Source organism: Oncorhynchus tshawytscha, linkage group LG20 (assembly GCF_018296145.1).
Source record: "Oncorhynchus tshawytscha isolate Ot180627B linkage group LG20, Otsh_v2.0, whole genome shotgun sequence".
NCBI classification, from domain to species: domain Eukaryota; kingdom Metazoa; phylum Chordata; class Actinopteri; order Salmoniformes; family Salmonidae; genus Oncorhynchus; species Oncorhynchus tshawytscha.
The window spans coordinates 43,841,459-43,858,005 of record NC_056448.1 but is presented as its reverse complement, the minus strand read 5'-3'; the positions used below and the strand labels follow the sequence as shown (position 1 = coordinate 43,858,005).

Sequence of the window (16,547 nt, the reverse complement as noted above, 5' to 3'; positions counted from 1 at the left end):
GCAAAATTTACAATGCACGTAAAATCAACAGAGTAATGTTTAGATTCAGTCTTGTGTCAGGGTAACTGTTGTCGTAAACGTTGGTCTAATAATTTTCCCATGATCTCCAAACTGTTCCCTACCATGCTTATGTATTTCATTCTTCTTATGTAAGAAACATTTTAATGGAGGCCAATGTGCTCACTGCTCATTGATTGTCTGTGTTGTTATTGTTTTTAATGACCTATCCAGGGACTGTGGTTGAAAATTAGCCGGCTGGCACTTTTACTAAAACGTTGATTAATGTGCACTGTCCCTGTAAAAATAAAATAAACTCAAACGCAATTCAATGGAGGCCAATTCCTATCAGTTAAATAATTATGATTAAGCCCAAATAGCTGAAGTCCAATCACAGGCAAGATAATTTTGGTTGCCCCTCCCTCTCCCAGACGTCAGCTCTTTTTTCAAACCTCCCCCCTGCCAGACGTGACCTCTTTTTTTCAAACCTCCCCCTCCCAGACGTGAGCTCTTTTTTCAAACCTCCCCCTGCCAGACGTGAGCTCTTTTTTTCAAACCTCCCCTCCCAGACATGAGCTCTTTTTCAAACCTCCCCTCCCAGACGTGAGCTCTTTTTCAAACCTCCCCTTCTAGACGTGAGCTCTTTTTCAAACCTCCCCTCCCAGACGTGAGCTCTTTTTCAAACCTCCCCCTTCTAGACGTGAGCTCTTTTTCAAACCTCCCCTTCCCAGACGTGAGCTCTTTTTTTTCAAACCTCCCCTTCCCAGACGTGAGCTCTTTTTTTTCAAACCTCCCCTTCCCAGACGTGAGCTCTTTTTTTTCAAACCTCCCTTCCCAGACGTGAGCTCTTTTTTCAAACCTCCCCTCCCAGACGTGAGCTCTTTTTCAAACCTCCCCCTCCCAGACGTGAGCTCTTTTTCAAACCTTCCCTTCCCAGACGTGAGCTCTTTTTTTTCAAACCTCCCCTTCCCAGACGTGAGCTCTTTTTTTTCAAACCTCCCTTCCCAGACGTGAGCTCTTTTTTTCAAACCTCCCCTTCCCAGACGTGAGCTCTTTTTTTCAAACCTCCCCTTCCCAGACGTGAGCTCTTTTTTTCAAACCTCCCTTTCCCAGACGTGAGCTCTTTTTTTCAAACCTCCCGTTCCCAGACGTGAGCTGTTTTATACCCCACAGTATTAGTCCTCTTTATACCCACAGTATTAGTACTCCTTTATCCCCACCGTATTAGTCCTCTTTATACCCATTGTATTAGTCCTCTTCATACCCACAGTATTAGTCCTCTTTATACCCATCGTATTAGTCCTCTTTATACCCACAGTATTAGTCCTCTTTATACCCACAGTGTTAGTCCTCTTTATACCCACAGTATTAGTCCTCTTTATACCCATTGTATTAGTCCTCTTTATACCCATTGTATTAGTCCTCTTTATACTCGTCGTATTAGTCCTCTTTATACCCACAGTATTAGTCCTCTTTATACCCATTGTATTAGTCCTCTTTATACCCATTGTGTTAGTCCTCTTTATACCCCCAGTATTAGTCCTCTTTATACTCATCGTATTAGTCCTCTTTATACCCACAGTATTAATCCTCTTTATACGCACAGTATTAGTCCTCTTTTATACCCATATTATTAGTCCTCTTTATACCCACCATATTAGTCCTCTTTATACCCCAGTATTAGTCCTCTTTATACTCATCGTATTAGTCCTCTTTATACCCACAGTGTTAGTCCTCTTTATACCCACAGTATTAGTCCTCTTTATACCCATTGTATTAGTCCTCTTTATACCCATTGTATTAGTCCTCTTTATACTCATCGTATTAGTCCTCTTTATACCCACAGTATTAGTCCTCTTTATACCCACTGTATTAGTCCTCTTTTATACCCATAGTATTAGTCCTCTTTATACCCACCATATTAGTCCTCTTTATACCCACAGTGTTAGTCCTCTTTATACCCACAGTATTAGTCCTCTTTATACCCACTGTATTAGTCCTCTTTTATACCCATAGTATTAGTCCTCTTTATACCCATCGTATTAGTCCTCTTTATACCCACAGTATTAGTCCTCATTATACCCATCGTATTAGTCATCTTTATACCCCCAGTATTAGTCCTCTTTATACCCATCGTATTAGTCCTCTTTATACCACAGTATTAGTCCTCTTTATACCCACGGTATTAGTCCTCTTTATACCCACCATATTAGTCCTCCTTTATACCCACAGTATTAGTCCTCTTTATACCCACAGTATTAGTCCTCCTTTGTACCCACAGTATTAGTCCTCTTTATACCCACAGTGTTAGTCCTCCTTTATACCCACAGTATTAGTCCTCTTTATACCCACCATGTTAGTCCTCCTTTATACCCACAGTATTAGTCCTCCTTTATACCCACAGTATTAGTCCTCTTTTATACCCATAGTATTAGTCCTCTTTATACCCATCGTATTAGTCCTCTTTATACCCACAGTATTAGTCCTCATTATACCCATCGTATTAGTCATCTTTATACCCCCAGTATTAGTCCTCTTTATACCCATCGTATTAGTCCTCTTTATACCACAGTATTAGTCCTCTTTATACCCACTGTATTAGTCCTCTTTTATACCCATGGTATTAGTCCTCTTTATACCCACCATATTAGTCCTCCTTTATACCCACAGTATTAGTCCTCTTTATACCCACAGTATTAGTCCTCCTTTGTACCCACAGTATTAGTCCTCTTTATACCCACAGTGTTAGTCCTCCTTTATACCCACAGTATTAGTCCTCTTTATACCCACCATGTTAGTCCTCCTTTATACCCACAGTATTAGTCCTCCTTTATACCCACAGTATTAGTCCTCCTTTATACCCACAGTATTAGTCCTCCTTTATACCCACAGTATTAGTCCCCTTTATACCCACAGTATTAGTCCTCTTTATACCCACAGTATTAGTCCTCTTTATACCCACAGTATTAGTCATCTTTATACCCACAGTATTAGTCTTCCTTTATACCCACAGTATTAGTCATCTTTATACCCACCGTATTAGTCCTCTTTTATACCCACAGTATTAGTCCTCCTTTATACCCACCGTATTAGTCCTCTTTTTACCCACAGTATTAGTCATCTTTATATCCACCGTATTAGTCATCTTTATACCCCACAGTATTAGTCATCTTTATACCCACTGTATTAGTCATCTTTATACCCCACAGTATTCGTCATCTTTATACCCACCGTATTAGTCCTCCTTTATACCCACAGTATTAGTCCTCCTTTGTACCCACCGTATTAGTCATCTTTATACCCACAGTATTAGTCCTCCTTTGTCCCACAGTATTAGTCATCTTTATACCCACCGTATTAGTCCTCCTTTATACCCACAGTATTAGTCCTCCTTTGTACCCACTGTATTAGTCCTCCTTTATACCCCACAGTATTAGTCCTCCTTTGTACCCACAGTATTAGTCCTCCTTTATACCCACTGTATTAGTCCTCCTTTATACCCCACAGTATTAGTCCTCCTTTATACCCCACAGTATTAGTCCTCCTTTATACCCACCGTATTAGTCCTCCTTTATACCACAGCATTAGTCCACTTTTTACCCCACAGTATTCGTCATCTTTATACCCACCGTATTAGTCCTCCTTTATACCCACCGTATTAGTACTCCTTTATACCCACTGTATTAGTCATCCTTTATACCCCACAGTATTAGTCCTCCTTTATACCCACAGCATTAGTCCACTTTTTACCCCACCGTATTAGTCCTCCTTTATACCCACAGTATTAGTCCTCCTTTATACCCACTGTATTAGTCCTCCTTTATATACCACAGTATTGGTCCTCCTTTATACCCCACAGTATTGGTCCTCCTTTATACCCCACAGTATTAGTCCTCCTTTATACCCACAGCATTAGTCCACTTTTTACCCCACCGTATTAGTCCTCCTTTATACCCACAGTATTAGTCCTCCTTTATACCCACCGTATTAGTCCTCCTTTATACCCACCGTATTAGTCATCTTTATACCCCACAGTATAAACCAGAAATTCCGCTATTGTGCCTAATCCTTATTGTGGCTAGCTTCACAACACATAACCTGGTCCGCGGACTGGTCGAGCCTCACTAGCCAGATGAAGCTAGCTGGCTGCTTATAACGTTAGCTTTGGGTAACCGGGTTAAGTAGCTGGCTAGCTATTTATTGTCATGAACTGAAGTTCAATTTCAATTCGGCGATCAACAAGTGGCAACCTAGCTAATACTTACTCACAGGGATTCCTAAATCATTGCTAAGAATTATGAAAATGACTGCAGTTTCTGCGGGTCATTGTTTTCAATCGGTTTGTATTGGTGTTAGCTAGGTACCAAGCTAAAGCTAGCTACCCCAGAAGTTGCAGTCTAACAAATTATGCTTTATTACCAACGCTGTATTGTAAACACATCGTTCGTGGCCGGTGTTTACTTGTTTTCAGACTATTTTGTACAGCTTTGACAGTGCTACTGTATAATATTTGACACACAAAGACCCAAACGGCATTCCATAGTATGTATGTCATGAAGCTAATAGCAGTGACGCTATTACTGTGTAACTCTGGTTGTACAACATCGGATAAATAGCGATCTTGGTAGTGTGTACCGGTGTAATGGTTGATTGTCAAGGACAAAGAAATTCCATTATCTTGGCTTTAATGGATTTCACCTTTGAGTCGTCTCCCTGAAATGTTCTTACTCTTTCAAATGACTGATTTGACTTGTCGACTGCTCGTTTCACACAGCAGGCGTTGTGTGGACTATGTTCGAAATGTTGTGTTGCACGTGTAGCGCAAAATATTACGTGGCGTTATTACGTCATGTACCTACGTTATATACGTATGAATGGTACCTTTTAACATCAACGTTAAACTAGACATCCAATCAAATTTTATTAGTTACATGCGCTGAATACAAGCAAGGTGTAGACCTTGCAGTGAAATGCTTACTTACGAGCCCCTAACCGACAGTGCCGTTTCAGAACAATACAGATAAGAATAGACATCGGCCAATACCGATGTTGGCATTTTTAGCTAATATCGGCCGATTCCGATACGTTCACCGATATATCGTCCATCCCTAGTATAAAGGAGGACTACTTTTTCACTTTCTGGGGTGCTTTTTGCTTGAAGTGTGAAGTCATAGTTTCGGGAATAGTTATGAGAATTGGGACCAGAGGAAACCTCTTGGATTGCAACTGAAACCTGTCCCCAATTTGACTGAAATTGCCTCAATGGCTACGGGAATAAATATTATTCTACAGCCCCCTACCCTTAAGACACAGATGTTCATGCTCGCGCATAAGACGCACGTACACACACACACACACACACAGTGCCCAATGAGAGTTCTTCCCACAAAAGTGTTTGAAATGATCTAATTCGTCAAAGCGTTCCCAATTGCTCATTTGACGGAAAGGGAAAAAAACTTGAACTTGTTTAATCATGAAAGCCCCTCTGCAGCGCCTTGGCGAAGGATAAATACCTCATGGTCTCCTGAGGTAAACTACATCACCAGCTCCCCCAGACCTTTCAGCAACAGGGGAGCTCTTCCACAGCTACTGAGTGGGGGGGCCATTATCCCTGTAACGTTTCCAGATTTTGGCTTTTACGTCTTCAAAAGTGTCACTTTTAGCTCTCGTTTCAGGTGAGAGCTGGCTGTGAATAGAACCAGAGGGTTGCCAGTTCCTCTGGGAATTGAATAGGTTAAGTGCGAAAGAGTGCACAAAAGGAAAGGGAAGACAGAGTATTTCTGAATGTCTAGCTATGACAAGCAAGGCAGCCATTTTAATGGAGCATCTTCCTCCTTGTGGGTAACACGACACTGACTGTATAATGTGCCAGCGATTAAAGATAATAACAGATAATCATTACAATAACAGTGAGCTCAGCGGACACTATACCACACTCCAACACTCTGGCTCTCTATTGGTCAGACACACCAACGCTCTGGCTCTCTGTTGGTTAGACACACCAACATTCTGGCTCTATTGGTCAGACACACCAACACTCTGGCTCTCTATTGGTCAGACACACCAATACTCTGGCTCTCTATTGGTCAGACACACCAAAGCTCTGGCTCTCTATTGGTCAGACACACCAATACTCTGGCTCTCTATTGGTCAGACACACCAAAGCTCTGGCTCTCTATTGGTCAGACACACCAACACACTGGCTCTCTATTGGTCAGACACACCAACACACTGGCTCTCTATTGGTCAGACACACCAACACTCTGGCTCTCTATTGGTCAGACACACCAACACACTGGCTCTCTATTGGTCAGACACACCAACACTCTGGCTCTCTATTGGTCAGACACATCAAAGCTCTGGCTCTCTATTGGTCAGACACACCAACGCTCTGGCTCTCTGTTGGTCAGACACACCAACACTCTGGCTCTCTATTGGTCAGACACACCAACGCTCTGGCTCTCTATTGGTCAGACACACCAACACTCTGGCTCTCTATTGGTCAGACACACCAACGCTCTGGCTCTCTATTGGTCAGACACACCAATACTCTGGCTCTCTATTGGTCAGACACACCAAAGCTCTGGCTCTCTATTGGTCAGACACACCAACACACTGGCTCTCTATTGGTCAGACACACCAACACTCTGGCTCTCTATTGGTCAGACACACCAACACACTGGCTCTCTATTGGTCAGACACACCAACACTCTGGCTCTCTATTGGTCAGACACATCAAAGCTCTGGCTCTCTATTGGTCAGACACACCAACGCTCTGGCTCTCTGTTGGTCAGACACACCAACACTCTGGCTCTCTATTGGTCAGACACACCAACGCTCTGGCTCTCTATTGGTCAGACACACCAACACTCTGGCTCTCTATTGGTCAGACACACCAACGCTCTGGCTCTCTATTGGTCAGACACACCAACACTCTGGCTCTCTATTGGTCAGACACACCAACGCTCTGGCTCTCTATTGGTCAGACACACCAACGCTCTGGCTCTCTATTGGTCAGACACACCAACGCTCTGGCTCTCTATTGGTCAGACACACCAACACTCTGGCTCTCTATTGGTCAGACACACCAACACTCTGGCTCTCTGTTGGTCAGACACACCAAAGCTCTGGCTCTCTATTGGTCAGACACACCATATCGTCTAGGACATACTGTATAGCTTGAAGTTATACTGTATCGAGCTACTTTTGAGCACATGTCCTCTTTTAAGTGTTTCCTGTCAACTTTAGCTACATGTCTACTCTACATGTGTTTGTGTTCATGGGGGCATCCCAGAGTATGGTCTTTTATGTCCTTGTTTTTTAAAACCAATGTGTTCCTCTCGGGAGTATAGTCACCCACAGATGTTCTCACAAAAACTTGCACCCTTGTGATTTATTTTTTTTCCAGTAAGACTGCCCAAATTATGATTATTTTGTATTTATTTTTCGCTCTAAATGTTGGTGTTAGACTACGCCGTATGTGTAACCTTTGCCCTCAACATTTTTGCGTCGTCTTCCCCGAGCAGTGGCACTTCTGATCCTTTTCAGCCATCTGCAAAACAGACAGGGGTCAAAGGTCGACGCATGCCTCTTCTGTAAAGAGATACAATGGAGTACCATAGGGCTTAGTCCCGATCCCCTTTTCATTTTCATTCGGTACCTGCTCTATCTGGTGCCATTACCAACGCTGCCATACGTCTACACAGACACCCACCAAATCTCACAGAGAGAACCCTTTGAGTCCAGTGAAGCGTGGCCTCCTTGCCTGACCTGGCTAGCATGGTGGGAGCTCAGGTGATGCTTTGGATTTATTTCTAGATCCATTTTGCAGTCCAGGGACCTGAGTGATGGTGATTAGGTTGTGGCCCCAGTGTCTGTGGAAAATGGTCTGGTTGATAACCCCAAACACCACCTCTCTCTCTTTCTCACACACACACACACACCATCAAAGAGAGGGCTACTCTCTCATTTACATTTAGATGAGTATTGATTATTTATTTACTCACTAGAGTGAGACTCTTTTCCAATCTTCTTTGTCTCTCATGCTCTCTTTCAATCTCTCCTTCGCTTTCTTTTCACAATAAGAGTTCAAGGTCTCGCCATCTTGCCGTGCTTGAATAATCATTTTTACCTCTGCGTTTTTTACACAAAAAAAAAATGTTTTTTTTATTTATTTATTTTTTACCTCCAGTGGTTTCCATATAAAATGGGATCAACGGTCTGAGTTTGCTCCAGAAAATACTGATATTGGCCATTTTAGGTTTCATTGGCTGATAAAGTGACCTTTTTCACAGAATCCTTTTGCATAGTAGCATCTTTCCATTCATTTTATTACTATAGTGGGAGCTTAACATAAATGTGCTCTGCTTGACTGATCGTGTTAATCCCAGTTCTACCAAACACCCGTTAGGTCAAACCAACAGCAACAGTGAAGAATTGCCAGGAACCAAACATACTTCATCATAACGTGCTGTTCAGAATTCGTCTAGACAGACCCAGGATCCAATTGAATGTAGCCATGCGGCCATTTTATGTATGAAATTCATCTCGGTACTCTGCAAGGTGACACAACCTCTCCTTCCTTAAGGGCAGAGTGCTTATCACCAACAGCCCTCTCTCCACTCCTTCCTCCCCTCCACTAAATCTGCTTATAATCAGATGGGCCTCAGTCCATAAGGACGTTCGAAACACTCAAACGTCCCCCAAAATATCACATGAAGAAACAAAATCACCCTGCAACCCGACATGTTTATAAAAGGTAAACTGAATGAAGTGGCCCGACGTGGATGCTCTAAATGTTATGAAATATGACGTGGTGTGTGAAGGGGGGAATAAAAAACGGGTGGGTCTGTGCCAGAAGATAAGGGGGTATTGAATGGGGCTCGAGCACATTATCGAGCAAACTGTGGTGACATTTGGGGAGGAGGTGATGGCTGGGCCTAGGACGACGCGTGTGTCTGAACTGCAGATGAGGTCTGAAGCTCGGGGGGGGTGAGTTTGTGTGTGTGTGTGCACCTTGCCTTTGTCTAACGTGAGTAGGTGTGTCTATTTGTGTTTGAGAGTCAACTGTGTGTCCACATTTATTTTATTTTTTGTACGTTTCTACATGTTAGTCATTAAACAGACGCTTTAATCCAGAGCTGTTTGCGATTGGTTCATTCATCTTAAGATGGCCAGGCGAGACAACCACATCTCAGTTATACTAAGTGTATATTTCCTCAATAAAATAGCTATCAGCTAATAGGACAAAGTGAACCATTAGTTCACGAAAGGCAAAAAGGATGTTACTTTTTTAGTTTATTTACATTTTTTGTTGTTCATTTTTGTATGTGAACAATGAATGAATGTATAGAAAAGTCTTGTAAACAGTAAACTACATGATGGGCAGTTGGCCTGATGGAGCCGGTCTCGTTAACCAATCAGATGTTAGTTGCACCCAGGCTTAAATAAGGATGGCAGTTTTCTTTCCAGCCTTCAGTTTCAGTCATCGTTTCATTTTAATTGTGCGAGTTGGTTTTACTCCTATGAACTGCGCAGTTAGCTCACACCTACACCGTCCTTTCAATGGTATTATAAACACACATTCACCCAGTAACAAACATATTACACACACACACACACGGTAACAAACATATTACACACACACACACACACACGGTAACAAACATGTTACACACACACACACACGGTAACAAACGTATTATACACACACACACACACACGGTAACAAACATATTACACACACACACACAGTAACAAACGTATTATTCACACACACACACACACACACACACACACACACACACACACACACACAGTAACAAACGTATTATACACACACACACACCAAGGCAGGGCATCTTTTCCTCTCAGCATATGGTTTTTGTCGGGAGAGCTTTGGCATTTTTTTTTATCCTGGTGGTCATGTCCTTTATCAAGGCTCACCCCGGCCACTCACCATCGTGCTCCGCGTCAGGCAGGAAAGCGAAAAGGTCATTTTCCGTGTTCGCCATTAGTCACACTCTTTCGCCCTCCACTCCGACTCCACATCTAAGCAGTGACACCCCCCCGAGGTTCGCGGCCTCTCTACCGAAGACACCGGGTTAGAATTCCCCTCCACCTTCTAGCGTTCCCCCAATCCACCTTCTTTTCAAACGGTTTACAAATTTACAACAATATTTGACCCACCACTATGATACAGCTGCTTCTCGCACGTTCATGTTTGTTTACCTTGTGACGATACGCTCCCAGGACTTCAAGGCATATTCTTTTGATGGCTCGCTGAGGCTCGGGTGACATTTTGGAAGCCTGCGGTATATGAGAAAGGGTAAATATTGCCCAAAGTCTTTTTCCCGACATAGAATTTTGCTTCTTTTACTTCTTTTACTATAAAAACAAAAAATGTGAGAAAGAAAGCAAGAGAAGAATTGGGAATGCATTCTTCTTGGTGAATTTTCTTTTTGGCCACCGTTACGTAACATGGGAACATTGCTGGACGGGTTGGACGGCGAGGGGCTTTCAGATAGAGATAACCAACCACCCGGAATGTCTACATCCTGTGCCATCTTTCAGAAGCAACATGTATTGATTCTGAAGGACAAATTTGATTAAAATTATATCTTTAGATATAATACGATGTGCCTGTTTCACATCACCAGTTACTAGCTAATTGAATCTCTCTTTTGTCGCTGATACTTCTTTTTAAAGACTCTCTGGTTTTTGTTTTTTAAAAAAAGCTATGACATCACCACGTCTACATGTCATAAATTAATTCTTTCCCGAGCAAATCAACCGCTTGACTGATCACTGGTAGAGTGCTTTTTTTTTTTTTTTTGGCCTTGCAGACAGAATGCAAAATGTCACCTAACTTCAGTGGACATTTTCGGTTGTGCTTTATCCAATGTGTACTTTTGCGTCTGTAAATGTAACGTTTTCTGCTCTTGCATGCCTGCGCTGAAGAGAGCCAGCACCGTCAAACTCTAAAAAGTAACAGCAAAGCTGGAGCAGCGGACGCCCAACTCCATGTCCCTCATCTAGTATCGTTTCTTCTGTTACCGACGTACAGTTTGACTTTATTTCTTTGTTGGTCGTTTTCCGAGGGGATATAATTGCATCTCCTGGGCCCAAAGAGGTCACCTAAAAATGGGTCCCCATTATGGAAGCTCGGAGTCGCCACAAAGAAAAGAAAAGGTTTGCGAATCTAATTGGGCTCCCGGTTACGGCCGTCTAAATACGGAGGTGGAGCGCTGACCTTGACATGCCTGGAGCCAGAGATGAATAGAGACGAGAGAGAGAGGGGGAGAGAGAGAGAGGGGGAAGGGAGAGAGGGAGGAAGGGAGAGAGAGAGGAAGGGAGAGAGAGAGGGATGGGAGAGAGAGAGGGATGGGAGAGAGAAGAGAGAGAGGGAGGGAGGAAGGGAGAGAGGGAGGATGGGAGAGGGAAGGGAGAGAGAGAGGGATGGGAGAGGGAGGAGGGAGAGAGGGAGGGAGGAAGGGAGAGAGGGAGGGAGGGAGAGAGGAAGGGAGAGAGAGAGGGATGGGAGAGAGAGAGGGATGGGAAGAGAGGGAAGGGAGGGAGAGGGGGAAGGGAGGGAGGGAGAGAGAGAGGGAAGGGAGGGGGAGGGGGGAGAGGGAGGGAGAGAGGGGGAGGAGAGGGAAGGAGGGAGGGAGAGAGGGAGGAAGGGAAGGAGAGAGGAAGGGAAGGAGAGAGGAAGGGAGGGAGGGAGGGGGGGAGGGAGAGGGGAAGGGAGGGAGGGAGGGAGGGAGAGGAGAGAGGGAGGGAGGGAGGGAGGAGGGAGAGAGGGAAGGGAGAGGGAGGGAGGGAGAGAGGGGAGGGAGGGAGGGGGAGAGAGGGGAGGGAGGGAGAGGGGAAGGGAGGGAGGGAAGGGAAGGAGAGAGGAGGGAGAGAGGAAGGGAGGGAGGGAGGGAGGGAGAGAGAGAGGGAAGGGAGGGAGGGAGGGAGAGGGAAGGGGGAGGGAGGGAGGGAGGGAGGAGAGGGAGGGAGGGAGGGAGGGAGAGAGGGAAGGGAGAGGGAGGGAGGGAGGGAGGGAGAGAGGGAAGGGAGGGAGGGAAGGGAGGGAAGGAGAGAGGGAAGGGAGGGGAGGGAGGGAGAGAGGGAGGGAGAGGGAGGGAAGGGAGGGAGGGGGAGGGAGGGAGGGAAGGGAAGGGAAGGGAGGGAAGGGAGGGAGGGAGAGAGGGAAGGGAGAGAGGGGAAGGGAGGGAGGGAGGGAGGGAGGAGGGAGGGAGGGAGAGGGAAGGGAGGGAGGGAGGGAGGGAGGGAGGGAGAGGAGGGGAGGGAGGGAGGGAGGGAGGAGAGAGGGAAGGGAGGGAGGGGAGAGAGGGAAGGGAGGGAGGGAGAGAGGGAAGGGAGGGAGGGAGAGAGGGAAGGGAGGAGGGAGGGAGGGAGGAGAGGGAGAGAGGGAAGGGAGGGAGAGAGGGAAGGGAGAGAGGGAGAGAGGGAAGGGAGGGAGGGAGAGAGGGAAGGGAGGGAAGGAGAGAGGGAAGGGAGGGAGGGAGAGGAGGGAAGGGAGAGGGGAAGGGAGGGAGGGAGGGAGAGAGGGAAGGGAAGGGAGGGAGGGAGGGAAGGGAGGGAGGGAGAGGAGAGGGAAGGGAGGGAGGGAGGGAGAGAGGGAAGGGAGGGAGGGAGGGAGGGAGGGAGAGAGGGAGGGAGGGAGGGAGGGGGAGGGAGGGAGAGAGGGAAGGGAGGGAGGGAGGAGAGAGAGAGAGAGAGAGAGGGAAGGAGAGGCTGAATGCAGCCTTTTGTTTGAGCTGAACCAAAGGAGTGGTCAGGATGGGGATGGGATTGTGGGTATAGGAAGAAGAGAGGAGCTGTGACCCCTGTGGTCTTGGTCTTGACGAGTGTAGTGGGAGCCAAAGAGCATCTCTGTTGCTTGTCCCCCGCTAATTCCCCTTCCTCTACCTCCTCCTCTTCCTCTTCCTGCCCTCATCCCTTCCTCCACCTCCTCCTCTTCCTCTGTCTGCCCTCATCCCTTTCTCCCCGGTTTCCACGTGTCTTGGTTCAGTTCTTTTTGTCGACGTCCAACAGACGCATGTACACAAAACATCAACTATTCTAAATCACACCGTCGTGTAAACTTTAAAAGATGTTAAAAGTATTGTCCATTATTTTCACTTCCTCGTTAAAAGCCAGTGTGTGTATAGGTGTACAGATAGCCCTAGCAGTCGACTGTATATGTTAATCCATGGGTCTCTGTGGAGTCAGTTGTTGCATTGCGTTTGACCCTGTATTCGCTGTGCCACAGGTCCCATGTACCGTCTGGAGAGGCAGACGGAGCCCAACGTGCCCGTGGATCTGGACTGCAGCCTCGAGAGCCAGAGCACCCTAGAGTTCTGCCTGGTCAGGGAAAACAGTGAGTATTCTGCACCGGTGTGATCTAGGATCAGCTTCACCTTCCCCCAACCGTAGCCCTTAACAATTAGTGACAGAAATGTAAAAACTGACGCAAAATCAGCATCTAGGGGCACCTTCACCCTACACAGAGGATCCTCCTGGGTAGAGTCAAGACCACTAATGGCCTGAATATCTCTCATCTGAACATATTTTTATAGTCTGTGCTTAACTTTTTCTTCAATGCAAGGTTTCACCTACTCTTGGTTTTGAAAGTAGTCTCTGGTTTTTCTCTTCTCCACTCTCTCTTACCCTCTCTCTCTCCCCCACCCCCTTTCTCTCTCTCTCCCACCCCCTCTCTCTCTCTCCCCACCCCCTCTCTCTCTCTCTCCCCCACCCCCTCTCTCTCCGACCCCCTTTTTCTCTCTCTCTCTCCGACCCCCTCTTTCTCTCTCTCTCTCCGAACCCCCTCTTTCTCTCTCTCACCGAACTCTCTTTCTCTCTCTTTCCGAAACTCTCTTTCTCTCTCTTTCCTACCCCCTATTTCTCTCTCTCCCCTACCCCTCTCTCTCTCTCCCACCCCCTCTCTCTCTCTCTCTCTCCCACCCCTCTTTCTCTCTCTCTCCGAACCCCTCTTTCTTTCTTTCTTTCTCTCTTTCTGACCCCCTCTTTCTCTCTTTTCCTACCCCCTCTTTCTCTCTCTCCCACCCCCTCTCTCTCTCTCCCACCCCCTCTCTCTCTCTCTCCCACCCCCTCTTTCTCTCTCTCTCCGAACCCCTCTTTCTTTCTTTCTCTTTCTGACCCCCTCTTTCTCTCTCTTTCCGACCCCCTCTTTCTCTCTCTTTCCCACCCCCTCTTTCTCTCTCTTTCCCACCCCCTCTTTCTCTCTCTTTCCCACCCCCTCTTTCTCTCTCTTTCCCACCCCCTCTTTCTCTCTCCGTTCTCTCTGTCAGGCTCCAGAGGAGAGGACAGTTCAGAGGAGGATCCTCCCATGGACATCACCACGGTGCAGGACATGCTGAGTAGCCACCGCTACAAGTCCTTCAAGATCAGCATGATCCACAAGCTGCGCTTCACCACTGACGTACAGCTCGGTAAATACCCCCACCCCACACTGGCCCAACCCTACTACCTCCACCCCACACTGGCCCAACCCTACTACCTCCACCCCACACTGGCCCAACCCTACTACCTCCACCCCACACTGGCCCAACCCAACTACCTCCACCCCACACTGGCCCAACCCTACTACCTCCACCCCACACTGGCCCGACCCTACTACCTCCACCCCACACTGGCCTGACCCTGCTACCCCCACCCCACACTGGCCCGACCCCCTCCTCCACCCCACACTGGCCCGACCCTGCCTCTTCCACCCCACACTGGCCCGACCCTGCCTCCTCCACCCCACACTGGCCCAACCCTGGTCCCCCCACCCCACATTGGCCGACCCTACTCCCCACCCCACACTGGCCGACCCTGCTCCCACCCCACACTGGCCCGACCCTGCTCCCCCACCCCACACTGGCCCGACCCTGCTCCACCCCACACTGGCCCGACCCTGGTCCCACCACCCCACACTGGCCCGACCCTGGTCCCACCACCCCACACTGGCCTGACCCTGCCCCCCACCCCACACTGGCCCAACCCTGGGCCGACCCTACTCCCCCTCCACCCCACACTGGCCCGACCCTACTCCCCCTCCACCCCACACTGGCCCGACCCTGGCCCGACCCTCCACCCCCTCACTGGCCCAACACTGGCCCAACCCCCACACTGGCCCGACCCTGGTCCCCCCACCCCACACTGGCCCGACCCTGGTCCCCCCACCCCACACTGGCCCGACCCTGGTCCCCCCACCCCCCACACTGGCCCGACCCTGGTCCCCCCACCCCACACTGGCCCGACCCTGGTCCCCCCACCCCACACTGGCCCGACCCTGGTCCCCCCACCCCACACTGGCCCGACCCTGGTCCCCCCACCCCACACTGGCCCGACCCTGGTCCCCCCACCCCACACTGGCCCGACCCTGGTCCCCCCCACCCCACACTGGCCCGACCCTGGCCCCCCCCACCCCACACTGGCCCGACCCTGGCCCCCCACCCCACACTGGCCCGACCCTGCTCCCCCCACCCCACACTGGCCCGACCCTGGTCCCCACCCCACACTGGCCCGAACTTGGACCACCCCCATCCCACACTGGCCCGACCCTGCTCCCCCCCCCCACCCCCGACCCCACCCCCACACTGGCCCGACCCTGCTCTCCATTCTGTCCTTTGGAGCCCACAGACAACACGTTGGTCCAGCCTTCCACGGATTTATAAAAAAAATAGAGACCTTTTTGACTTGAATGTACATTAAGGTTAAACATCTGGTGATGCTATGAAATGCTGTTTATACCTTAATAGTTTTCTAAGTTGGGTCTCTCTCTGTTTTGAATTAGTCAGGCAGTCGTTTACCTCAGGTTAGGTTTCAGTCGGAGGACGTAGGTACGGCATGAGAAAGAAACTAAATCTCCCCTCCAATCACGTTGCCACAGGTCAGACCAGGGTCACCGGGTCACTTCCTGGAAATCAGGATCAATCTTGTTGTTTACAACAATCTGCCATGGTAACCTCGGTACCCCCCCCTACTGGCCCGTTGGCTTTGGTAATGAGCGTTAATTCAGACCAGGAGGAGACTGTCTGCGTTCCAAATTGCACCATATTCCCTATTTTAGTGTACATCGTTTGACCAGAACCCATAGTGCTCTGGTCAAACGTAGTACACTGTTTTGGGGAATATGGTGCCGTTTGGGAAGCGTTCTGTCTCCTCCTGGTCTGACTGATGTCCATGAGGGAACATGTCCTCTGTACCGGAGACATGCTCAAACCACACAGTCCTCGTTCACAGTTGTACTTCCACACTATTTTGGAACTGAGATTTGAATCAAAGTCTCAGTCTTTTCTAGTCGTGAAGTTTTTACATGGTGCATTGGATACTCTGTTACTCCTATCATAACCAACACATGGGACAAATACCCTCTACTCTGTTACTCTGGTCATAACCAACACAGGGGACAAATACCCTCTACTCTGTTACTCTGGTCATAACCAACACAGGGGACAAATATCCTCTACTCTGTTACTCGGGTCATAACCAACACATGGGACAAATACCCTCTACTCTGTTACTCTGGTCATAACCAACACATGGGACAAATA

The 16,547-nt window shown here is 47.9% G+C and overlaps 1 protein-coding gene across 3 annotated transcripts in view; it reads left to right on the top strand.

Annotated features, from left to right (window-relative positions):
- The window catches only part of mapkap1 (MAPK associated protein 1), a 114,052-nt gene that overhangs the window by 57,484 nt on the left and 40,021 nt on the right, over nt 1-16,547 (top strand). For all 3 annotated transcript variants that reach the window (XM_042302711.1, XM_042302710.1, XM_042302709.1), the window contains 2 exons: nt 13,259-13,366; nt 14,298-14,438. In XM_042302711.1, coding sequence (XP_042158645.1) covers nt 13,259-13,366; nt 14,298-14,438 — 249 coding nt within the window. The remainder of the gene's footprint in view (nt 1-13,258; nt 13,367-14,297; nt 14,439-16,547) is intronic.